The 27238-nt window shown below is 46.6% G+C and overlaps 1 protein-coding gene across 1 annotated transcript in view; it reads right to left on the reverse strand.

The window, feature by feature from the left end:
• Positions 1–23907: 23907 nt before the first annotated feature.
• DZIP1L (DAZ interacting zinc finger protein 1 like) overlaps positions 23908–27238 on the reverse strand; it is an 82331-nt gene continuing 79000 nt past the window's right edge. The window contains exon 16 of the mRNA XM_068280408.1: positions 23908–27005. Coding sequence (XP_068136509.1) covers positions 26844–27005 — 162 coding nt within the window. The 3' untranslated portion in view covers positions 23908–26843. The remainder of the gene's footprint in view (positions 27006–27238) is intronic.

A 27238-nucleotide genomic window follows, 5' to 3' on the forward strand; every position in this document is an offset into this window, starting at 1 on the left:
CTCTCTGTACCACATGCGTCATGACACTCCCCCCCCCCCCCCATCCCTGCAGCACCTCATACCTCACTGTGCTTACAACTGAGTCACCTGTGTAATCATACATCATTATTCCTTAGTCCTTTCTGTACCTCAAACTTCATTCATCCTTATTTCAGTCTCTCGTATACTTCTTTATACTGCAGTCCCCTCCATACCTCATATGTCATTGTAACGTTGTTCCTCAGTGCTCTCTGTACTTCATTATGCCTCATCCCTCTCAGCTCCTCATTATTTACTGCTTGTGATAGCACTGGCCCCTTAACACAGAAAATCGCTATCAGCACTACAAACGCACAGCAATGCAATCACAAATTTCTCTTTTTACACCAAGCACATTTGCTACCACACATTTCAATAAGAGTTAAAAAACAAAGGAAGTCTAAAGAGCAAATAAAGTTGGCATGGCTTTACGCAAATTATATAATGCTTTATGTCATTTGCAAATACTGTATTATAAATGTAATGCCTATGTTGCTTGCGTAAAAGGCAACACAGTTGTTGTGTGTATAATGAGAGTTACACAATCATGTAAACCCTAGCTTTTGTCTGTGGGTGGGGGAAGAAGCAGGAAGTAGTAGTAGCAACTAGCAAGCCCACTGAAAAATATTTTCAGGTCACAGCAGGCAGGCCTAGCCCCAGGTAGCACTTGCAGGCACCACTTGTCTATTATTGGTATTGCTTATAGGTGTATATTGCCCCAGCAGATTCTATGTTCAGAATCAGAATCATATTTATTTCACCTGGTGCGGTGGTTGCCACACCCGGAATTGTTTGTGGTACACATCGGCATTGACCATAGTGCAAGTGCATAGGAGAAAATAAAAAAAGGCATTGATCATAGTAGTGCAAAAGCACATGCAGTAAACAGACATAGAATACATCTATACAGGCTATACAAGCTTTTGAGGCCTAGGTGACAGTCATTCTGGGGGGTTTAGCTGTGTGTGCTGTGCTCGAGTTCAGCTGGAGTTCAGAAGGAGCACTGCTTGGGGGAAAAGGAGTTCCTGTGGCCTGTAGGTTTTGGTGGGAATAGTTCTGTAGCGACGGCCTGAGCGCATGCGGTTGAAGAAGCGACTGGCGGGGTGGTGGGGATCATGCGTGATCCTATTTGCCCTGGTTCCCAGCCTGGATGCATGGAGGATGTCCAGTGGTGCTAGGGGTGTACCAATAATCTTTTCCGCAGCATTTATGACCCTTTGTAGTCTGTACTTGTCGCTTGAGGTAGCTCCTCTATACCAAACAATGATAGAACACATACAGATGGAGAGCTAGGGAGAAGCCCTCTGAATGTAAGTAATGCCTGCACCCCCCACCCCAACAGCTCAGACCAATTACATACCTCCATCAGGGGGGTGTTTATTTTATACATTTTTCAAAAACAGTGCTCAAGTCCCTTTAAAGGACAATTAAAATGAGGAGAATATGGAGGCTGCCATATTTATTTCATTTTAAACAATACCAGTTTCCTGGCAGTCCAGCTGGTCTATTTGGCTGCAGTAGTGTCTGAATCACACCAGAAACAAGCATGCAGCTAATCTTGTCAGTTTTGACAATAATGTCAGAAACACCTGATAAGCTGCATACTTGTTCAAGGTCTATGGCTAAAAGTATTAAGAGGCAGAGGATCAGCAGGACAGCCAGGCCACTGCTTTTGTTTAAAAGAAAATAAATATGTCAGCCTCCGTATCCCTCTCACTTCAGTTGTCCTTTAAAGCGGACCTGAACTCATAACTTCCTCTTTGTTATAAAATGTTGCAACAGCATAACCTAAAAACATTTGTTTGTTAAAGCCGATACAAGTCCTGCAATAGATCTGCATTGTGTCTACTTCATACTTTCAATGAAGCAGACATATTGTTAACATCCTGTGTTTACAAATTAGCTGCTCTGCCATGGCAATCAGCTGACACAGCTGAGTGATCAAATTACACTAGTGATTATTAACAGATAAGGGGGATTTAGACAGGATAAACTCGAAACACATACAGGGTGCATTTCTCTAGTTTTTCCTTCTGTCCTGTGCAAGAGTTCAGATCCACTTTAAATCACTGGTTCAGATGAAGCATGTAGTTCAGGTGGAGTGATTCAAGTCTGATTACATTGGCTGCATGCCTGTTTCAGAGGTGTGATTCAACATGATTAACCTTCTTAGCGGTAACCCCGTGTGTGACACGGGGTAAGCCGCCGGAGGGTGCCGCTCAGGCCCCGCTGGGCCGATATACATAATTTTTTTTTTTGCTGGACGCAGCTAGCACTTTGCTAGCTGCGCCAGCACCCCGATCGCCGCCGCCGCGCGCCCGATCGGGAACGGGATTTCCTGATCGGAGATCGCCGAAGGCGATCGAAGCCGGCGGGGGGATGCCGCTGAGCAGCGGCTATCATGTAGCGAGCCCTCGGCTCGCTACATGATTAAAATTTTTTTTAAAAAAAAAAACTGCTGCGCTTCCCCCTGGCGGTATTTTTCATACCGCCAAGGGGGTTAAAGTAAAAGAGCAACAGGGCAACCAGGTAATCAGGGCCGGTTCTCTCATGAAGCAAGGTGAAACATTTGCATCAGGTGCAGAGATTTCAGGGGCAGCATTTGTGTACTGTGTGTAGCTTCCTGAGGAGGAATGGAGTGGCTGAGGGTGAGCAGTTTGTTTGTCACAGACTCACAGCCAGCCAGTGTAGTATTGTGTTGAGCTGCAGCATGTCATGTGAGAACAATAAATGAAGCAGAGTAAATAATTTGTCGGGTGCTGTGCAATCATTCCAAATCAGGGGGTGGGGGGCGCAACCTCACAAGTTTGCCTCGGGCAGCAAAAAGTCTAGAACCGCCCCTGCAGGTAATTAGCATTGTTTAACCTTCCTGGCGGTAACCCCGAACTTAGTTCGGGGTAAGCCGCGCAGGAGGTTTTCTCCGGCCCTGCTGGGCCGATTTTCTTAATTTTTTTTTTGCTGGACGCAGCTAGCACTTTGCTAGCTGCGCCAGCACACTGATCGCCGCCGGCCTGCGCCCGATCGCCGCTATCCGTTGCGGCTCGCGGGCCCCCCCCCCAGACCCGTGCGCTGCCTGGCCAATCAGTGGCAGGCAGCGCCGAGGGGTGGATCGGGACTCCCAATGACGTCACGACGTCGCTGACGTCATCCCGCCCCGTCGCCATGGCGACGGGGGAAGCCCTCCAGGAAATCCCGTTCTTTGAATGGGATTTCCTGATCGGAGATCGCCGAAGGCGATTGAAGAGGGCGGGGGGATGCCGCTGAGCAGCGGCTATCATGTAGCGAGCCCTGGGCTCGCTACATGATTTAAATAAAAAAAAAAAACTGCCGCGCTGCCTCCTGGCGGAATTTTTCATACCGCCAGGAGGGTTAAATGTATATAAATATGGCAGCCTCCATATACCTTTCACTGAAGGGTAGAACTTGTTGTGGGAATGGCTATTTTGTTCATTATTTATTGTAATTTATACAGTAATGTATGTACACACACACATATATATATATATATATATATATATATATATATATATATACCAGAAGGAAGTAATACAAAATCTTTCTCATCACAAATGTGACAGCCTGAGATGCCTGCAGTAAAACTTTTCACAGAATCAGGGCTCAGCATTTGGGTCAGAAAGCCAGAGGTGACTGTGTATCGGAGACAAACGGGAAACCTTCCTTGCTGCTTTGCCATAATAGTAATAGAATGGAACTTTGTCCAGCAGTCTTCTCTTATCCAAATAGAATCACAAAAATCTCTGACAACCTTAGCTAAATTCAGCTCAGGTCTTAATTTCTCTTATTATAATAAGATATATTCTTCAGCTGTTGGAATACGCTTGAAGTTTTTCATTGACATTTAAAGATGATGGAGAGAGCTGGATATGGACATCAGTAGGTCTTCGGCAATAACCAAAGTTGATGACCACCAGATCATCAAAGCCTTCTATAGACTTCAGTTTTCCCTAGTAAGATGATCCAGGTTTTATATCTCCCAATGAAATAAGTGGCACCGTCGACCCTCTTTTCAGTAGTTAAGAAGATCAAGTGTTCCTGGTTTCAGGTAACATCAAAGAAGAAAAGATTTATCAGCAAATGCTGGAGGAATGCTGGCTAAGAAGCTTTCCGGAGACATCTGATGGGAACTGTCTGCCACCTTGTGGTGAATCTGTATGAAGCCTGCAAGAACGTATACTGATATACTGTATATATACAGTATGTATTAGTGAAAGAGAACTCAAAGGAGATGCATAGTGTTTGATAAGAGTTTTATTAACTTCTTCTTAATACATGTTTGTTTTAAAAATACTTTTCTTTTAAATTATGTAACAATAAAAATACTTATACTTTATATGTATAATTTGTAAGAAGGATGTGTAGCTTCAGTTATTATAAGTTGCATGGCCTCGATTTACTCTTTTGACGACAGACAATACCACTCTGTACACTGACTTAGGGCCCTTTTCCACTTTGAAACGCAATTGCGCTCACACAACCTGTTATTTCCACTCGCCGCAATTGCTCTATGAAGCCACGGAAATGACGCGCGGTCAGGAATGAAGCACAATCACACCAAAAATCATGCAGGACATTGATTACATTTCAGGTAAAAAGGAATCACGCTAATGGAAAAGGAACACTGCTATTTACATGAAAATCAGTGCAGTGCTGCTGCGATCGGCAACACGGCTTTGATCAACTTTTGAAGTGGATCTCAGCAAGTGGAAAAGACCATCTCCCCTTTCAGCCACATAATCTAGACTGACCTTGGATATAGGGACTCATTTACAAAGAAATTCAAGCAAAATTGGAGCTGTTGCCTAGAACAACCAATCCGCTTTACAGGTCAACTTAGAAAAATTAGAATATCGCGCAAACGTTCATTTATTTCAGTAATTCAACTTAAAAGGTGAAACTAATACGTGAAATATACTCATTACATGCAAAGCTGTAAGCCATAATCATCAAAATTACAACAAATAAAGTCTTGAAATATCTTGCTTTGCATGTAATGAGTCTATTTCATATGTTAGTTTCACTTTTTAAGTTGAATTACTAAAATAAATGAACTTCTGCACAATATTCTAATTATTCACATTTCATAACCTGTAAAATGTACCAGAGGTGAATATTGACATAAAAATGAGCCACTTCCCTTTTAGACTTGTTTCCTCCTCATGGACTAGAGCAGTTTTGACATTTTAGCTTTGCCCCTATTTAATTAGCAATAACTTGAAACCTTAGTAATATATACATTGTTTTTTTTCAGCACAAACTAGACATTCTTTGGGTGCACTTTTTCCAGGCGTTATTTTATTTCCTATGCATTTTAAAGGGGAAAAAGAAGAAAGAAAGAAAAAAAAAATCTTCTCAGCCGTGGCCTATAACAATGTAATATTGCAATAGGTCAGCTTATATACATTCCCAAATAACAGGCAGCTTCCCCCCCCCAAAAAAAGATTTAACCAGCCAGCAGAATGTCCCCCAGCTAGAATCTGTACGGAGAATACCAAGGATGCTACAAAGCAGTGCCCCCAGTAAGATTCGCCCATGGCACATGCCATACCTGCACTAGTGTTGGGCGAACATCTAGATGTTCGGGTTCAGGCCGAACATGGCCACGATGTTCGGGTGTTCGAGCTGAACTCCAAACATAATGGAAGTCAATGGGGACCCGAACTTTCGTGCTTTGTAAAGCCTCCTTACATGCTACATACCCCAAATTACAGGGTATGTGCACCTTGGGAGTGGGTACAAGAGGGGAAAAAAAATAGCAAAAAGAGCTTATAGTTTTTGAGAAAATCGATTTTAAAGTTTCAAAGGGAAAACTGTCTTTTAAATGCGGGAAATGTCTGTTTTCTTTGCACAGGTAACATGCTTTTTGTCGGCATGCAGTCATAAATGTAATACAGATAAGAGGTTCCAGGAAAAGGGACCGGTAACGCTAACCCAGCAGCAACACACGTGATGGAACAGGAGGAGGGCGGCGCAGGAGGAGAAGGCCACGCTTTGAGACACAACAACCCAGGCCTTGCATGAGGACAAGAAGCGTGCGGATAGCATGCATTTTGCCGCCATGCAGTCATAAATGTAATACAGATAAGAGGTTCCAGGAAAAGGGACCGGTAACGCTAACCCAGCAGCAGCACACGTGATGGAACAGGAGGAGGGCGGCGCAGGAGGAGAAGGCCACGCCTTGAGACACAACAACCCAGGCCTTGCATGAGGACAAGAAGCGTGCGGATAGCATGCATTTTGCCGCCATGCAGTCATAAATGTAATACAGATGAGAGGTTCCAGGAAAAGGGACCGGTAACGCTAACCCAGCACAGCAGCAGCATACGTGATGGAACAGGAGGAGGGCGGCGCAGGAGGAGAAGGCCACGCTTTGAGACAACAACCCAGGCCTTGCATGCGGACAAGAAGCGTGCGGATAGCAATTTGCTTTTTGTCGGCATGCAGTCATAAATGTAATACAGATGAGAGGTTCCAGGAAAAAAGACCGGTAACGCTAACCCAGCAGCAGCACACGTGATGGAACAGGAGGAGGGCGGCGCAGGAGGAGAAGACCACGCTTTGAGACACAACAACCCAGGCCTTGCATGCGGACAAGAAGCGTGCGGATAGCAATTTGCTTTTTGTCGGCATGCAGTCATAAATGCTATACAGTGGTGGGTGAGCGGTGTACTACTGTTCCTAGCAGCGACACAGAGCACAATGCTATAAAGTGGTGGGTGAGCGGTGTACTACTGTTCCCAGCAGCGACACAGAGCACAATGCTATACAGTGGTGGGTGAGCGGTGTACTACTGTTCCCAGCAGCGACACAGAGCACAATGCTATACAGTGGTTGGTGAGCGGTGTACTACTGTTCCCAGCAGCGACACAGAGCACAATGCTATACAGTGGTGGGTGAGCGGTGTACTACTGTTCCCAGCAGCGACACAGAGCACAATGCTATACAGTGGTGGTTGAGCGGTGTACTACTGTTACCAGCAGCGACACAGAGCACAATGCTATACAGTGGTTGGTGAGCGGTGTACTACTGTTCCCAGCAGAGACACAGAGCACAATGCTATACAGTGGTGGTTGAGCGGTGTACTACTGTTCCCAGCAGAGACACAGAGTGGCAGTAAACACAATGCTATACAGTGGTGGGTGAGCGGTGTACACAGAGTGGCAGTAAACACAATACTATATAGTGTGGGTGAGCGGTGTACTACTGTTCCCAGCAGCGACACAATGACTGGGGGGACCCTGGCTAGCCTGGGTGGAGAGAGAACTACCCTGCCTGCCTACCCAAAGCTAAACCCACAGACAAATGGCAGAGAAATGACGTGGATCGGGTATTTATTTACCTGAACCACGTGACCCGTTCGGCCAATCAGAGCGCGTTCAGGTCTGAACCACGTGACCCATTCGGCCAATCACAGCGCTAGCCGAATGTTCGGGGAACGTTTGGCCATGCGCTCTTAGTTCGGCCATATGGCCGAACAGTTTGGCCGAACACCATCGGGTGTTCGGCCGAACTCGAACATCACCTGAACAGTGGCGAACACTGTTCGCCCAACACTAACCTGCACCCCTGTAGCTGCACCTCGGCCTCTGTAAAGCATTATCTCAGTCAAACTTAAAACTGGCAAAAGATAGCCAATGCTGTGTAAAAGACATATGTATACATCAAGAAGTATGCTGACTGGGGTGTGTCAATAATACCTTTGATGTGGGTAAGGCACTCTCACCTTGTAGATGTTTTCCATGGAGTTTAAATGTTCATGCATGTTTGCATGGGTTTCCTCCAAGCAGTCTAGTTTACTCCCAGAACCCAAAAGCATACTGAGCAGGCCTTGTTCACATTATGAAACACAGATGGCCATGCATTAAGAATGTAATGTAAGTGTTCACGCGTCAACTGCATTTCCGTTCATTGCGTTGCTGATCACATTCACTACATTTTGATCGAAAATGCGCGCATTCCCTGCAGCAGTGCAATATCGCATAGTGAGAACGTCAGACAGTGCAGCTTATGCGCGCCCTTACTAGAAAACCATGTGGGGTGTGCGTGTCTGGAGGAAAGAGTGCGCCCGGAGCAGCGGAGGGACAAGCGCAGGACAGGTAATGTATGACTTGCACGGGGCCCCAGCGGGAGGGGACATTTTTAATTAGGTGGGACAGCGTCGGGGGGTTGGCTGCGTTCGTCGATAGTCGCGAAATCAACCACATTGGCCCTACATTGGCAGCGCTTGGCAGCACTCATTTTCACCCAATTTGATTATAATTATTATAATAATCGAATTGGATGGTCGATCGGCCAGTTTTCCTATAAATGGCCAGCTTATATACTAAGAGACGTTAGTTTACCTGCACTGTTTATTTCTGTTGCATTTGCCTGCATTGCCGATTTCTGCAATGTGAATTCTTAAAGAGAACCTGAACTGAAAATAAAACGTCAAAATAACCTTACAGAGGTCATACTTACCACCTGTGTAGTCTACTACTCAATCTCTTTCTCCTCTCCTGCGTCCCATTTGTCCACTGTGATCAATGAATTTTTCCATCCTCCATTTTAAAAATGGCCGTTACCCCATAACAGCTACCTGGTCAGCACACTGTTAAACTGTAATATCACCCACTTGAGCCATAGGGAAACATGGACCTTACCTTGCACATTCAGCTGTAACTGACAGCTGCTGATATATAACTGACAGCAACTGGTATATTTCAGTTCAGACAAAATATTGTCAGAACTGGAAGGGGTCACAGTAAGAAGAAAATGGTGATCTTCTGAGAGGAACTGTCGGTGAGGTAAGCATGCATTATTCATTTGCAGCTACGTCATGTGTTTATTTTAAATAATTTTCCTCGCTTCAGGTTCCCTTTAACAACATTAATTTGTAAATAAGTGAATTTTTGTAAGTCCCTTTTTGTAAGGGAATTTTGTAAGTGAATTTTTGTAAGTCCCTTTAACGACAGTTTAGCCATGTAAACATCACAATGAATTCCCTACACTGAGTTTTTGCTCCATTTAATTACTACAGAACTGTGCTTAAATCCATCTACTCTTTCTTTGCATAATGAAATTGTCCTGTTTACCTTTGTGGCAAGAAGATTTGTCTAACAAAGACAGGGGCGTGTAGGCAGTATCCTCCAAGTGAAAAATTAATGGAAAACAGCTCTGATGCTGTTAGTAGCAGCTCTCAAATGACTTGTTCCTGCCTCACGTACTGCAAGCCAATCCATCTGTCAGATGTAAACTCCTGTTCTCTGACACTTCCACTTTGCAGAGACACACTTGATGAACACCGGGGCATTGTCACTTGCAATGTTTGTCCTCAGTGGGAATGGAATAGACACAAAATACTTCACCCTTAAAACTGTTAACATGACAGAATGAATTCAGTCACACAGTAGACGAGAGGGGAAGTGTCTTCAATGACCATGGCAGAGCAAGGCTCATGTAACCAGTGCAATTATACAGTGTCTTACACATTGCCAGTTAATGTTTAACAATGAAACGCAGGAAAAACAGTAACCCGTTGCTATGCTTCGGATTCCTCAGTCACACGATGAAGGGAAATTTCAAGCTTGTCACTATATCACAGGCTGACAGAATGGCAAAGGAGTAAAGCTATCAAAGGCAGCTTTGTAGAAAGTGGGTAGCTGTGCTCTGCCCAGGTTTAAAGAGGAGCTGTTAGGTATAGGGTCTCAGAGAAAAAAAAAACACATATATCAGTAGCTAAATATTGGCTGTACTTACATTACATATGCATTTCACTGTCCACGTTTGGATTTCACAGAATTTTTATATAGTATTTGCTGAGATTGATGCTCCTGACCGCTCATGGCAGGTTCCATGTTTGTCTGTCTTGTATGAAGCCGATTGTGATGTAATATCCTCCCTTACCTTGCTTCCTGATGATTCGACTCACAAAAAAGATCAGGATCAAAGATCCTAATGGTTCATGATCCGGACAACACTACTGTGCAGTGAATATTAATTAGCCATGTGGCTAGGAACAATAGCGGACTCATGCAGTATACTCTAACGGAACATGTGCCCTGTGAACAGCACATTGATTTTTCAGTGCTGTGAGTTAGACTGCTGTTACAAGCTGCTGTAACATGAGCCTGTAACTTCCCACTGTTAAAGCAGCCTTAGGGCGGGATAGGGAAATGAAGGGGAGGACCAAGGGAGTGCAGTGGGGAGAAGAAGCAGCCCCAGAATGCTTTGCAGTATCTGTTATGCATCCTGCCGGTCTCCTTAGGAGCTTGGGAATAAAGAGCCTTGCTGTTCAGCAAACATCAAAGTAAGAGAGATTTTTAATTTCAGTATTGCCTTTTTGGCTTCCTTCTAAACTGTTTAACACAGGAGAATAGAGGTTGAAATTAGCTTTTGCAGCCTGACAGTTACTCTTTAAAGCGGACCTGGACTCAGATCTTCCTCTCTGCTATAAAAGGTAAGCAACAGCTAAGCAACAATATAAGCAACAGCATAATAGCCTTTAAAGAAAAACATTTCATTGTTACAACTGCTACAAATCGGGCAATAAATGAGCAGTGTGTCTACTTCCTGCTTTCATTGAAGCAGATTATAGGGTTAACATCCTGTGTTTACAAATTAGCAGCTCTGTCGAGGCAGCCAGCTGACACAGCTGAGAAATCAAATTACAGTTGTGATTAGTCACATGCCAGGGGGAATTAGACAGGCTAAACTCTCTAAATTCATACAGGGTACATTTCTCTCTGTTTTCCTACTTTTCTGTGCTAGAGTTCAGGTCCACTCTAAAACACACTGGAGTAGATTGCTGAACAATATATGCATGCATTATCGTTGGCACAGTACTATTACATACTTCCAGGAAAAGTTCACTGATTCACTTTTAATAAATACATTTACTAAAAAAATTTCACAAAGGATAAAAATTCAAAAATGGTGCGGACACTTATTCATATATTTAATAATATGTGATAATATCAGCGACATTCTACTAGTTAAAAGGATACCAGAGCTGAAACAGTTATTGAAAACTCTGTCCCCCTCCTTTTTTACCTTAATTGCTGCCCCCAGCTCATTCCTGGTCCCCTAGATTGGGCGATAGTACGCAGGTGCCCATGGGGCCAGTAGTGCACTGCGCCAGGGATGCTCGGATGTGCCTCATCCACGAATTCGGAAATCCGCGTGGTTGCAAAAAAAAATCCGCATTCGGCCCCGCCGCATGCGGATTTTCGTCCACGTCCACGCAACCACGCGGATTTTTTCCCGTGAATGGCGTAATCACGCGCGGATTCACGCCCGGAGGCGGATTTTCTTTTAACGTTAATAACAAAGCCCCCATACATGCTACAGTCCCCCAAATAGCATGGATTATCGAGGTGATAAGGGGCAACATAACTTCAACCTAAAAAATTCCCCCCAAAATTTTTTTTCTAGAGAAAATGGATTTTAAAGTGAAATCAACACTTTAAATGGGGCTATTAATTGGTAATAAGTGGTTTTAAAAAGGGATATACGCATTAAGCAGTCAAAGAGGTGAAGGCGAGTTCCAATGGCACTTGGCGGCGAAGGTACCGCTGGAGGAGGATGAGTGGCTGACGGCAAAAAGGCTCCAGAGAGGTTTTTTTTTTTTTTTTTTGCAGCAATTAGCAATGACATCGCAGCAGAGTTGTCAGTGGACACGGGCAGTGTGAACGCAGAGTGCAGTGGTGGTAGCGACTGAGTCAGGAGAGGGACTATGGCGGTCAGTTCAGCAGCATCAGTTCAGCAGCACAGAAGGACCACGGCAACATACTGGTGGTAGTAGTAGCAGCACAGCGTCATAGTGCTGGCCAAAAAATTAAATGCACCCGGTGACCCGGGCAGTGTGAACGCAGAGTGTAGTAGCGACTGAGTCAGGAGGACAAAGCGGGCGGTCAGTTCAGCAGCAGCAGCACAGTAGTAGTAGCACAGCGTCATAGTGCTGTCCAAAAAATTAAATGCACCCGGCGACCCGGGCAGTGTGAACGCAGAGTGTAGTAGCGACTGAGTCAGGAGGACAAAGCGGGCGGTCAGTTCAGCAGCAGCAGCACAGTAGTAGTAGCACAGCGTCATAGTGCTGGCCAAAAAATTAAATGCACCCGGCGACCCGGGCAGTGTGAACGCAGAGTGTAGTAGCGACTGAGTCAGGAGGACAAAGCGGGCGGTCAGTTCAGCAGCAGCAGCACAGTAGTAGTAGCACAGCGTCATAGTGCTGGCCAAAAAATTAAATGCACCCGGCGGCCGGGGCAGTGTGAACGCAGAGTGTAGTAGCGACTGAGTCAGGAGGACAAGGCGGGCGGTCAGTTCAGCAGCAGCAGCACAGTAGTAGTAGCACAGCGTCATAGTGCTGGCCAAAAAATTAAATGCACCCGGCGACCCGGGCAGTGTGAACGCAGAGTGTAGTAGCGACTGAGTCAGGAGGACAAAGCGGGCGGTCAGTTCAGCAGCAGCAGCACAGTAGTAGTAGCACAGCGTCATAGTGCTGGCCAAAAAATTAAATGCACCCGGCGACCCGGGCAGTGTGAACGCAGAGTGTAGTAGCGACTGAGTCAGGAGGACAAAGCGGGCGGTCAGTTCAGCAGCAGCAGCAGCACAGTAGTAGTAGCACAGCGTCATAGTGCTGGCCAAAAAATTAAATGCACCCGGCGACCCGGGCAGTGTGAACGCAGAGTGTAGTAGCGACTGAGTCAGGAGGACAAAGCAGGCGGTCAGTTCAGCAGCTCAGAAGGAGGACCATGGCAACTTACTGGTAGTAGTACCATAACACCAAAAAATTAACCAAGGTAGGCACTAGGCAGGTAGTAAATGTCTTTATAAAGGCAGGCATAGTTAACAACAGCACATGCAGCAGCCACTTCATGTCCCCCTGTGTCCGACAATAGGGGCCAGGAACTCACCTTCCACCCAAGCCTGGTTGATTTTCAGGAAGGTGAGTTTGTCCACAGAGGCGTGGGAGAGCCGAGAGCGCTTCTCTGTGACCACGCCACCGGCCGCACTAAAGCATCTCTCTGAGAGGACACTGGAAGGAGGGCAGGATAGGAGTTCCAGGGCGTACTGGGAAAGCTCGCTCCAGATGTCCAGTCTCTTGACCCAGTACTCCAAGGGGTCCACGGGGCTGTCGGTGTCATTGAGCCCGCTGGATGACCCCATATAGTCAGACACCATGGTGGTCAGTCGTTGCTTGTGCTGGTTGGTGGTGGATGCTGTGGCGGGCACCACTGTTCTGGGCTGCTGCACTGCATACAGGCTCTTGCTTAGGCTCTTCAGGTCTCCGGGGCGCCAGTTGCTGCTGCTGCTGCTGGTGGTTGTTGTTGTGCTGCTAGTGGCAATGGCAGGCACCTCTTGCTGGCTTGGCAGAGCAGTTACAGTGGGGGTGGAAGGCTGGGGGAATGCTTCCAGTAGTCTGCGCACAAGGACCTCCTTCAACTCCCTTGTGCGTTGCTCGGTGGTGGATGGCGTCATTAAGTCTCCCAGCTTCCCCTTCAGACGGGGATCAAGCATCAAGGTAATCCAGATGTCCTCCCTTGAACGCATCTGGATCACCCGGGGGTCCCTGCGAAGGCAGCGCAACATGTGCACAGCCATGGGAAACAAGTGGGCCCAGCCAGCAAGATCTTCCTCGTCCTCGCCATTGTCCCATAACGCATGCCTGTCCTCTTCCTGTGCCATGTCGTTGTCCTCCTCAAACCGCCATCCACGTACAACGCCTGCTGCACTCTGCTCCTCCTCCTCCTCCTCATTCAGGTTAGGGACCTCCAACTCTTCCACTACCTGCTGTGAGCCCTCCTCTGAGCTGGACTGTGCTGCCATCTGCTCCTGTTCTTCCAACTGCCTCAGGGCTTCATCCCCACGCTCAATTAAATTGTCCATTGCCTGCTCCAGTAGACAAACCAAGGGCACCCACTGGCACACAGAGGCCCGCTCCTCACTGACCATCTTGGTTGCCTCCAGGAAGGGACTCAGCACCAGGCATACTTGCTGCATCAGTGTCCACTGAGTGGCAGTAATCATGGGGACTTGCTGGTTGCTGGGGACACTTGGGTCTAGCATGTAGGCCCTAAGAGCCAGCCTGTGCTGACACAGCCGCTCCAACATGGCCAGAGTCGAATTCCAGCGAACTGGCATGTCGATGATCATCCGGTGTTGTGGCCTTCCATACTGCTGCTGTAAGGTGGACAAGAGTGCAGAGGCAGTGGCTGACAGGCGGAAAAAGCGTACCACCGCCCGGGCATCCTGCAGCAGCTCGCTCATCCCCTGGTAGGTGCGCAAGAAGCGCTGCACCACAAGATTGAGCACGTGGGCCAAGCAGGGGATGTGCTGGAGGTTTCCCTGCTGCACTGCTGCCACCAGGTTGGCCCCGTTATCGGCTGCCACATACCCCACTTCCAGGCCTCTGGGGGTCAGCCACCTCCGCTCCTGCTTCCTGAGGGTGGCCAGGACGTTGGTGGCCATAAGCCTCTCCTTCCCCAGGGTCACCAATGTTAAAAGGGCTTGGCAGTGCCGAGGCTTGGCGCTGCTGCTGCCGAGGCGGGCTTGCTTTCTGGGTGCTGAGGGAGTGTCGTGACAGGACCCTTCTGCATCCCCCCTGATCCCGCGTGGTGGCACCACTAGCTGGGCTGATGCGCTCTTGTCCTCCCTCCCTTCCATCAGTGTCACCCAGTGGGCCGTAAAGGACAGGTAGCGACCTGTCCCAAATCTGCTACTCCACGAGTCCATGGTCACGTGGACCCGCTTGCCCACAGAGTAGTCCAGGGAACGGGCCACGTTTTCCACCGCAAACTTGTGGAGTGCTGGGATCGCGCTCCTGCTGAAATAGTGGCGACTGGGGACTTGCCACTCGGGGATGCCAAATTGGAGCAGCGTCCGCATGGCGCTTCCCTCCTGCACCAGGGAGTAGGGAAGCAGCTGTGATGCCATGGCCCGGGCCAGCAAGCCATTTAGTTTGCGGATCCGCCTGTGGCTTGGAGGCAGAGGCTTGGTCAGACCCTGAAAGGTGTCGCTCAGCAGGGTCTGACGACGCTGGGATGCAGGGGAGACAGAGGAGAGAGACGAACACTGGCTGCCAGCCTCAATGTCTGTGTCCTGAGCAGCCGAGGTGGAAGAGCGCTTGCGTGCTACTACTGCTGCTGTGGAGGATTCACGACCCTGAGGAAGGGAGGATGCTGCTGCGCTGGTGGGCCTTCTGCTCTCAGGAACCCCTGCCAGCAGTGCCTGCTTCCTCTTAAAGTCCGCATACTCGCGGCAGTGGCGGCTTCTCAGGTGGCCCTGGAGGGATGAGGTACCCATCTTGCTCAGACTTTTCCCACGGCTCAATCTTTTGCTGCATAACCTGCACACTGCATACCTTTTGTCATCAGTACATTCCTCAAAGCAATCCCACACTGGTGACTTTAATTTACTGCGGCCCCCACTAGCAGAGGGTGCAGCGGAGCAATGTGTGGTAGTAGTTGCCGGGGGTTGCATGGTGGTGGTGCCGACTGAAGCAGTGTCCTGTCTACTTCCTCCACGCCCACTGCTGCCGATGCCCCTGCCCCTGCCTGACATATGGCGATATCCTTGCCTAGGCCGAGGTGACTCGTCATCCTGCTCTGACCATTCTTCCACGGACTCAGCAGGCTGCACATAGTTAGGGTCCACAACGTCATCATCAGCAGCATCATCATAATCCAGCTCTTCCTCTGACTCCCCCGCCTCCTCTTCTGTCCCTACATCCCCAGACACAGACCCCTCTTCTTCATCACCAGAACTCAACAACGCTTGTGATTGTGGCCCGATCTCAATCTCTGCCACATCAGTCCCCAGTAAGTCCTGTGCTTCTTGCATCAGCAGGTTCCCAGATGCCGGACTGAGGGACAGAACGCTGTCATCCTGGGAGGGCTGCTGACCAGTGGGTGCTGGGGTGGATGTTACAACAAGCGTGGGATGTTGGCTGCTGCTGCTACTGCTTGGAGTGGTGCTCACAGTAGAGGTCTGGGAGGAAGTCATGATGTCCATGAGTACGTCAGGTTCCATTTGCTCAACCACCACACGGGGACCAGAAACTTTAAAATATTTGGACAATGGCGTCCGCTGACTCGGCCCAGGCTTTGCTGCCCCCTTTTCTGCTGCATCACGACCACGTACAGCTGGGCGTCCTCTCCCTGGACGTGGAGCAGTCCCAGAAGTGGCTGAGGCAATTGAACTCCCTTTCCTCTCACCCCGCGAAACCCTGCCAGACATGTTGCTAGTAATGAATCACTGGATGCAGTGGGCACAGTACAAGGTCACTAAAGGATGCAGTGGGCACAGCACAAGGTCACTGAAGGATGCAGTGGCCACAGTACAAGGTCACTGAAGGATGCAGTGGGCACAGCAGTGGGCACTGGATATACAACTAGGTCACTGAAGGATGCAGTGGCCACAGTACAAGGTCACTGAAGGATGCAGTGGGCACAGCAGTGGGCACTGGATATACAACTAGGTCACTGAAGGATGCAGTGGGCACAGTACAAGGTCACTGAAGGATGCAGTGGGCACAGTACAAGGTCACTGAAGGATGCAGTGGCCACAGTACAAGGTCACTGAAGGATGCAGTGGGCACAGCAGTGGGCACTGGATATACAACTAGGTCACTGAAGGATGCAGTGGCCACAGTACAAGGTCACTGAAGGATGCAGTGGGCACAGCAGTGGGCACTGGATATACAACTAGGTCACTGAAGGATGCAGTGGGCACAGTACAAGGTCACTGAAGGATGCAGTGGGCACAGTACAAGGTCACTGAAGGATGCAGTGGCCACAGTACAAGGTCACTGAAGGATGCAGTGGCCACAGTACAAGGTCACTGAAGGATGCAGTGGGCACAGCAGTGGGCACTGGATATACAACTAGGTCACTGAAGGATGCAGTGGGCACAGTACAAGGTCACTGAAGGATGCAGTGGGCACAGTACAAGGTCACTGAAGGATGCAGTGGCCACAGTACAAGGTCACTGAAGGATGCAGTGGGCACAGCAGTGGGCACTGGATATACAACTAGGTCACTGAAGGATGCAGTGGCCACAGTACAAGGTCACTGAAGGATGCAGTGGGCACAGCAGTGGGCACTGGATATACAAATAGGTCACTGAAGGATGCAGTGGGCACAGTACAAGGTCACTGAAGGATGCAGTGGGCACAGTACAAGGTCACTGAAGGATGCAGTGGCCACAGTACAAGGTCACTGAAGGATGCAGTGGGCACAGCAGTGGGCACTGGATATACAACTAGGTCACTGAAGGATGCAGTGGGCACACAAGGATGTCACACTGTGTAATGAGATGCTCATATGCCAGCGAGCGAGCGAGCAGTGGGCACTGGGCACGGCACAAGGTCACTGACAGAATGAATGAACAGCGCTGGCAGAGAGTGGCGGCGCCGGCGGTGTGACTGGCTGCCTGCAAATAGTACAAGTGTATAACTGTCACTGGAATATAAAAGTGAACACTGCAGCTGCACTAACCTGCCTGCCTGCACTCTACACACAGATAATCCCCACTCCCACTACACTGCAGCACTGAACCTGCCTGCACAGCACTACACACAGTTAAATAATCACTAGACTCCCACACTCCCACTACACTACACTGACTACAACTAACTACAGCAATCACTCACTGACTAGCTAACTGTGTACAGTATAAGAACAGTGTTAGCAAAAAAAACGCTTTGTTTTTAACACAATAAATGCACTTGCTCAAACAACAATGGCCTGGAGATAATCCTCTCAGCACCACAGTCTAGTAGCAAGGACAGAGCTTTTCCATCATGGCCGCCGCTTTATATTCAGGAGGGGAGGGCATAGCTCCCCTCCTGTGATTGGTTGCTAGGGCCTGGCTGGGGCACTCTGATTGGCCTGCAATGTGTCACTTCCGCATAGTTTGACGCATTTCCGCAAACCACGACTTCAGCGCCGGGTTTCACGAGCGTGAATGCGGATTTCTGTCCGCATTCACGCGAAGCCGAAGTAGATTTTCGTGGTTTAAAATCTATTCACGGATTTTCGTGTCCGAGGCGGAATGCGTCAAAATGGTCGTGAATCCACGCGTAAGCGTGATCACGACCTGGCGGTGAGCACCACTGCACTGCGCATGTGCATGATGTCATCATGGCCGTGGGCACTTGTGCACTACCGTCCGACCTGGACATCCAGGAATGAGCTGCAGTGGCAATTTAGGTGAGAAAGAAGGGGGACAGAGGAAACTATCCCTGTTTTTAATAACTGTTTCAGCTCTGTTATCCTTTAATTCCGATAGTAAAATTATCTTTACAAATATTTTACTATGACCTAACCTTACTCTCACACAGAACCCTCCCTCTACTGTAGGATGATGTAGTGTTCAAACTAGGGATGGGACGAATCCACAATTTCTTCGAATCCGAATCCGGATCCGAATCTAAAAAGGTTCTCGAATATCTCGAACCTTTCGAATCCCGAATCTAACGAATCCTGCACATACGAATTGTGCGATCCGTGGTATAGTTGCCCGCAGTATAGGTAGCGAGGTAAAGGTGCCTTCAGTATAGCTAGCTAGGTATGGGTGCCTTCAATATTGGTAGCTTTCAGTATAGGTAGCAAGGTATATGGGCCTTCAGTATAGGTAGCAGGGTATATGGGCCTTCAGTATAGGTAGCAGGGTATATGGGCCTTCAGTATAGGTAGCAGGGTATAGGGGCCTTCAGTATAGATAGCAGGGTATATGTGCCTTCAGTATAGGTAGCAGGGTATATAGGCCTTCAGTATAGGTAGCAAGGTATATGTGCCTTCAGTATAGGTAGCAGGGTATATGGGCCTTCAGTATAGGTAGCAGGGTATATGGGCCTTCAGTATAGGTAGCAGGGTATATGGGCCTTCAGTATAGGTAGCAGGGTATATGGGCCTTCAGTATAGGTAGCAGGGTATATAGGCCTTCAGTATAGGTAGCAGGGTATAGGGGCCTTCAGTATAGGTAGCAGGGTATATGGGCCTTCAGTATAGGTAGCAGGGTATATAGAGGCCTTAAGTATAGGTAGGTATGTAGGTAGGTATAGGGGCCTTTAGGTAGGTAAAGGGACCTTCAGTATAGGTAGCAGGGTATAGGGCCTTCAGTATAGGTAACAGGGTATATAGAGGCCTTAAGTATAGGTAGGTATGTAGGTAGGTATAGGGGCCTTTAGGTAGGTAAAGGGACCTTCAGTATAGGTAGCAGGGTATAGGGCCTTAAGCATAGGTAGGTATGTAGGTATAGGGGCCTTTAGGTAGGTAGGTATAGGGGCCATTAGGTAGGTAGGTAGGTACGTATAGGGGGCCTTTAGGTAGGTATAGTGGCCTGTAGGTAGGTAGGTAAGTATAGTGGCCGGTAGGTAGGTAGGTATAGTGTCCTGTAGGTAGGTAGGTAGTTAAAGGGACCTTCAGTATATGTAGCAGGGTATAGGGCCTTAAGTATAGGTAGGTATGTAGGTAGGTAGGTATAGGGGCCTTTAGGTAGGTAGGTATAGGGGCCTTTAGGTAGGTAGGCACGTATAGGGGGCCTTTAAGTAGATAGGTAGGTATAGAGGCCTGTAGGTAGGTATAGGGGCCTTTAGGTAGGTAGGTAGGTAGGTAAGTATAGGGGCCTTTAGGTAGGTAGGTAGGTATAGGGGCCTTTAGGTAGGTAGGTACGTATAGGGGGCCTTTAGGTAGGTATAGTGGCCTGTAGGTAGGTAGGTAGGTATAGTGGCCGGTAGGTAGGTAGGTATAGTGTCCTGTAGGTAGGTAGGTAGTTAAAGGGACCTTCAGTATAGGTAGCAGGGTATAAGGCCTTAAGTATAGGTAGGTATGTAGGTAGGTAGGTATAGGGGCCTTTAGGTAGTTAGGTATAGGGGCCTTTAGGTAGGTAGGCACGTATAGGGGGCCTTTAGGTAGGTAGGTATAGAGGCCTTTAGGTAGGTATAGGGGCCTTTAGGTAGGTAGGTACATATAGGGGGCCTTTAGGTAGGTATAGGGGCCTGTAGGTAGGTAGGTATAGTGGTAGGTAGGTAGTATAGGGGGCCTTTAGGTAGGTATAGGGGCCTGTAGGTAGGTAGGTATAGTGCCCGGTACCTAGGTAGGTACGTATAGGGGGCCTTTAGGTAGGTATAGTGGCAGGTAGGTAGGTAAAGTGGTAGGTAGGTAGGTGTCGCTCCCCCCCGTGCCTCCTCCGTTCACCCCCATGGCCTCCTCCGTCCCCCGTGCCTCCTCGCTCACCCCTGCATAAGTATCAACTCACATGTCCAGTGGAGCGCAGACAGAGCGGCAGACCTCGTCCTTACTTCTCGGTTCCCTCTAGTGGCCGGACCGGCTTTTACTGATGACGTCATTGTAAAAGCCGTCACTAGAGGGAACCAGGAAGTCAGCGAGAGGTCTGCCGCTCTGTCTGCGCTCCACTGGACGGGTGAGTTGATACAAAGTATGCGGGCGGCCGGGCGGAGGAGGCGCAGGGCGGTCGGAGGAGGCGCGGGTCGGAGGAGGACGAGTGCGAGCGGCGGATGCGCGGCGATGCAGCGTCGGGATTCGGCGGATTCGTAAAGTGGAAAATGGCGTCGGGATTCGAATCCACGAATTTTTCCCAATATTCGAGGGATTCGTGGATTCGCCGGATTCGTCGTCCCATCTCTAGTTCAAACACAAAACTGCCAACCAATAGAACGCTGGAAAATTCAGTTCGTAAAACGCCACTAGTCCCACCCCATCTTCCAGACCTGATTGGGAACTCTAGGCTTCTGCTCTTGCTCTCAACCAAATCCAGAAGTGTGGTACATCAATTAATAACGTTACCTACCCGCATGTAGACCGGACGGGAGGGAAACAATCTCCTTTCATCTGATGGGACAGATGAACCATCGTAAAAAGATCTAAAAGTAGCTTTCCCGATACTATCAGCTATTCCCACCTAGCATACCTAAGACACCACCTCCAAGTAGTACCAATTGGTTGGTACTCTAAAACAGTGGTGGCTCCAAGATTTTTTTTTGGGGGGGGGGCTATGCAGGTGCTGGACCAACTTCTGGGGTAGCTTCATGTGATGTGGCAAAAATGAGTGTGGCTATAACCTGCGTGTGTGTGTGTGTGTGTGTGTGTGTGTGGGGGGGGGGTAATGGGCGTGGCCATGACAGATGAGGGCGGAGCTAACTGTAATTTAAAGTGAGCCCGAGGTGAGAGTGATATAAAGGCTGCCATATTTATTTCCTTTTAAACAATACTAGTTACCTGGCAGCCCTGCTGATCTATTTGGCTGCAGTAGTGAACTGAATTACACCAGAAAAAAGCACGCAGCTAATCTTGTCAGTTATGACAATATTGTCAGAAACCACTGACCTGCTGCATGCTTGTTCAGGATCTATGGTTGAAAGAATTAGAGGCAGAGAACCAGCACGGCAGCCAGGCAACTGGTTTTGCTTAAGAGGAGATACATATGGCAGCCTCAATATTATTCTCACCTCGGGTTCCCTTTAAAAGTGCAACGCAAAGACAGTGGGCCCAAGTTTTGGTGACCCTTTCCCCAGAAAAATCACATAATTGTGCAGGTTTTCTCAAGAAAATACACGTAATGTGAGCAGATTTGCCCAGAAAATACTTTCAATTCACATAATTGTGCAGGTTTTCTCAAGAAAATACACGTAATGTATATTATATATATATATATATATATATATATATATATATTCAAGGAATGAGCTGCAGTGGCAATTTAGATGAGAAAGTTTGTTAAAACGCCACTAGTCCCACCCCATCTCCCAGACCTGATGGGGAACTCCAGCTGCTTACACGTCATCAATCATGACAACTTTCACAACTGCTGACCAATCAGGAAGCAAAGAGCTTCTGCTTTTGCTCTCAACCACATCCGGAAGTGTGGTACATCAATTAATAATGTTACTTACCTGCATGTAGACCGGACGGGAGGGAAACAATTTCCTTTCGTCTGATGGGACAGATGAACCATCGTAAAAAGATCTAAAAAAACACTTTCCCCATACTATCCGCTATTCCCACCTAGCATAACTAAGACACTACCTCCAAGTAGTATCAATTGGTTGGTACTCTAAAAACCTCTGAGCAAGTGTCCAATGCAAAGAGGAAATCCCCAAACCAATGCTGTTCATAGGGGCACTACAGCGAAAAACTGTAACATTTAAAATATGTGCAAACATATACAAATAAGAAGTACATTTTTTCCAGAGTAAAATGAGCCATAAATTACTTTTCTCCTATTTTGCTGTCACTTACAGTAAGTATTAGAAATCTGACAGAAGTGACAGGTTTTGGACTAGTCCATCTCTTTATAGGGGATTCTCAGCAAGGCTTTTATTCTTTATAAAGATAATCCCTAAAAAAGGATTTAAACAACGATGCTGGCCAGTTTCCCTGCTTCCTACACAGTTTTTTGGCAGTTGGACAGAGCAACTGCCATTCACTAAGTGCTTTTGAAAATAATTACATCCCTGAGAATCCCCTATAAAGAGATGGACTAGTCCAAAACCTGTCAGACTTCTACTACCTACTGTAAGCGACAGCAACATAGGAGAAAAGTAATTTATGGCACATTTTACTCTGGAAAAAATGTACTTTTTATTTGTATATGTTTGCACATATTTTAAATTTTACAGTTTTGCGCTGTAGTGCCCCTTTAAACATATATCTCTGTGGATTTAGCAAGCTTTTGTGGACTCTGTATGATAAACATAACAAGAGAATCAGGGAATCCCAGACCAGAAAGGTTGCTAAATCATTTTTCACCAAAGCAACATTTAAAGTATTATCAATTAGGGCCTTCAACTCCCATATAGGATCATGATCTATCCGATTGTATATGGCAGTATCACTGAGACAAAACCTATCTGCCTGCAACGATTTTCATCAGAAAGTGTGGTGGAGGCGCCTGTTAATATAGTGGCAGTGGCACCCTTTTAAAAGTAATAGCCACCATACACTTTAGTGTTAATTGCCTTTATTAGCTGCTATCCAGGCACTTAATTACGATAATCACCACCATGGATATCAATAATTATTGCCGCAATTAGCAGCTATCAGTGGAAAAAGGGCACCAGATGAAAATTGCATCTATAAGTGGTGAGCTTTTTTTCCACTCATTATTATATTATGGACAGTAACATTGATGTCTATGGTGGCACCCTTTTTACCAGGGCACCGGAGATGCCCTTTTTAAAGGTAACTGAGTAAAATTATTTAAAATAAACACATGAGGTAACTTCAAATGAACATTACATAGTTACCTTGCCATCAGTTCCACTCAGAAGCTCACCATTTTCTCCTGACAATGATCCCTTCCATTTCTGACATTTTGTCGGAACTGAAATATATCCGTTGCTGTCAGTTTTATATCAGTTGTTGTCAGTTATAGCTGAGAGGACAACTGATGTGCCAGATAATGGCCTCAATTCACTAAGACCATGCTGGAGATAATAAGGTAAGAGAAAACGTACCACCACACATCAATCTTGCCTTATTAGGGTGTAGAGATAAGTTTTCACAGTCAAAGCGTTATCTTATCTCTTCAGTCCTTAAAGTGATCCTTAAGTCAACTCTAAAAAATGAGATTTACTCACATGGGGCTTCCCTCAGCCCCCAGCAGCCGATCAGTGCCCTCGCAGCTCCGCTCCGATGTCCCAGGACCCGCCGGCGAGCACTTCCGGGTTGGCCGTCACCGACCGACAGGCATGGGAACGCGAGTGATTCTTCGCGTTCCCAGCCTGTATATCGCCCCCCTATGCTGCTATTGCGGCCTCCTGCAAAGATGGCCAATGAGTAACAAATAATTCTTATGCAGGTTGCATATATTTCTATAAGAATATAACAAAAATGATCAATCAGCAGAGATATCTGTGTCAAATGCACCTTTATTTTTATAAAAATATAAACACACTGACAAAACAACAACAGCAACATGGACATATCACACTGAAGAATGAGATGTAGCCAGAAAGTAAATTGTAACAGTTTTTGATTATCAACAATCCACAATAACCTAAATTCAGAGTTTCCTGAAACATTTGGCCCAAAGAACATTCTAAAAACCAACAAAGCTGCTACCTCAAATATAACCGAATTAACTAGGTATTTTGAATCTGATTGGTATAGTAGAATTCCTTTATAGTAAACTTCACGGGACCCAGAAAACTAGTTTACTATATCAGAATTGGTCATACATTGTATATTCAAACAAGAGCATGATCAGGACCTAGGGACTGGGTTTACTATAGCCAGAAATGTACTATACCAGAGTTTACTATAATGAGGTTCTATTGTAATAGGTTAATAAAAGTAGATCAACACAGTGCCTAAGAGGTTAGCATTCTTGCCTAGCAGCACTTGACTAGCAAGTTTGGGCATTAGCTAGGACACTATCTGCATAGAGTTTGTATGTTCTTCCTGAGTGTGAGAGGTTTATCTGACTGCTCTTATTCCTATTATACTAACCCCCAAACCTGCCTCTGGACTGTGACAAAGAAATCAGTCCGTTAGAGGAGAAGTCTATATTTTCTGGGTACCCAGGAAATAGCAATACACTGCATGTATAAAGGCGGATTTAAAATACATTTAAAGACAAATTCCAGGAGTATTAAAAGTTTGTAAAGTGGAATTTTATTAATGTGCCGAGTCTTGAACTCTGTACATGGCCATTACTGTCAGTTCAAGTGTGAAGGAGACAGCACCGAATAAAAAGTTTGTTGTCGAGAAGGGAGGAGTTAGGAAACCCAACTCGGTTTCATGGCCATCCGTCATATCCCTTCCCCTTATTCCATTAGTTCATTATTCTGTAAGTTCATTTGGTGGGGCTCTCTGCCCCCTTATGTGTTACAACTGCTGAATAAAGCATTGCAACACAATACAAGTAAAGTAAGGCATGACATTCCACCATTATGTATGATACATTGCTGACCTGTTCAACTGCCTATCTGTAACCCATTTCCTTGTAACTGTCTCTATTGTACAGTACCATGGTAAATGCTGGCACTATATAAATCCAAACTGATAATAATACTGTCCCTGGGACTACCAGTTTTGTTATTAAAGCCACCAATCTTCATGAAGGTCCTGGCGACAGGAAATCTCACTAACAGGGACACAGACAACATAAACAATCAAATAGTTCTAACGCCTTACCACACTATTTAAAACTAAAATTAACTTAAAAAATCCTTGAACTTGGCTTTAAACTAACTTTTTGACAATGCTTGTTTTTTGTTAGAGTAGTTTGGTTGATTCAGTACTTTTAAAGAAAATCTGTAGTGAAAAAAAATGTCAGATACTTTCCCATGGAGAGGGAGGACTCTGATCTGAAAGATCCTTCCTGTTCCTCCCTTGTCCAGGTTCCAGGGCCGTCACCCCTATTTGAATTTGCCACCTCTGGCAGCCCTCATAAGGCATGAGGAGCACTCGTGTCCCCGAGCGTTCCAGAAGATGGATGGCTCCATACACACTCGCCCATGTACAATTTTGAGCCACCCGTCTTCTGGAGCGCTCAAAGACACTAGTGCTCCCAAAGCCTTCTAAGGGCTTACAAAAGTGACCAGTTGGCTGAATAGCTCTAACGGGGGTGACAGTTGGAGTAAACTCGAGACTGTGACATGCAGTGTCACCTCTGTACGCAAATAACATTCGAATGCTTAGCAAAGACAGTATTTCAGCTTTGAAGCGGCGTCAAGCAAAGTCTATGTGGCTAACTGATTTGAAAGATGGAATCCCAGTTGTTGTGTATGACCAAGTCCTCGACTAACAAAGGTGCTTTGCATAGATTAAAAACATCAAGAGGGAAAGCCATACATAGATTTCATGTGCTGAAAATCTTTCAGAAATATGGATTAGTCCCAATATCCTGTGCTAACCCATCCTGCTGTCATTTTCTCCCTACTAATTTGTCTGTAGCATAAATTGAGAAGGCATGTACTGATATAAAGCAGACAAGGTTAGGACACTAGACGGAGAAACACGGCCTGTGCAACAAAAAAAAAAGTGGTCACCATTTAGATTTAACAAAACAAATAGATTTGTAAGCGCCTCCCATTGGATAAATTACTGCACAGATGCTTATTTTTCTTAAAGAATGAGGTCAGCTGACTACCCGATTGTACTGACTGACAAGGTTATTCCAAGGTGAATTTCTATTTCTCTGATAGCACAGGCATATTCCAAGATTACAATGCCAGGGTTCATGGGGCTCAAATTGTGAAAGAGTGGTTCAAGGAGGACGAGACATAATTTTCACACGTGAATTGGCCACCACAGAGTCCTGACCTTAACACCGTCAAGAATCTTTGTGATGTGCTGAAGAAGAATTTGCCCAGTAAAACATTAATGCAACACTTGATAAAAGCACGTCACATTTCAGAAGGTCATAAAAATGATGCCACAGCAAATGTGTGCTGTAATCAAAGTGAAAGGTGGGACAATGAGATAATACAGTGTGTGACTTTTTTTTTTTTGGGACAGGTAGTATGTCTCTGCCTGAGAAAAAAATGTAGTAGCCTGATGAGTGATCAAAACCCCTGTTAGATTTCACCTGACAGTAATTAACCTTTACTGTGGGAACTGTAAGTGCAAAATGACAGTTATACAATTAACAAATAAGTAATAGTGCTGCTCATTATAAAAGTGTATTCAACATTTAAGACGTAAGCAAGAAAATGTGCTAGTTTTATAATAAAAGTATTTCTGAAATGTTCATGTGCAAAGGATATTTTGGATTCCCGCCATTGCACTTTGAGGGATATGAAAGAATTAAAGCTCAGTTCATTTCCAAATTGTTATTGCAGATGAGTTTCATAATCTTGGCGTTCACCAGCCCTTTCCACTGGAGGAGCTCCAGATGCTGGTCCCGTGGGAGCCGGTAGACTCTGCACTCTGCCGCACAGCAGGTTGGGGCTTCCTTGGACTGAGGTCGAGGTTATCAGTGATTTCTTCCAAGGAGGAGATCTCAGAGCCACTGTCATCCCAGGACTGGAAAATAAGGCAGTGTTAATTCTCTCCATGGCATTTCATAGTAATATAATGTAGTAAACATGTCTAAACACCAGTCGGCACATGATTGTAGGAAAACTCCCAACAGGCTAATAGCTGTCTCATGCTCTTTTTTAGCAACAGTGGCCAGGAAAAGTTCTACAGATTAGAGATGCTCATTCGGATCCTGCAGAATTGAAATTTCTACATTTCAGACTGGAAATCAGCCTTTC

The sequence above is a fragment of the Hyperolius riggenbachi genome, chromosome 4, assembly GCF_040937935.1.
Source record: "Hyperolius riggenbachi isolate aHypRig1 chromosome 4, aHypRig1.pri, whole genome shotgun sequence".
NCBI classification, from domain to species: domain Eukaryota; kingdom Metazoa; phylum Chordata; class Amphibia; order Anura; family Hyperoliidae; genus Hyperolius; species Hyperolius riggenbachi.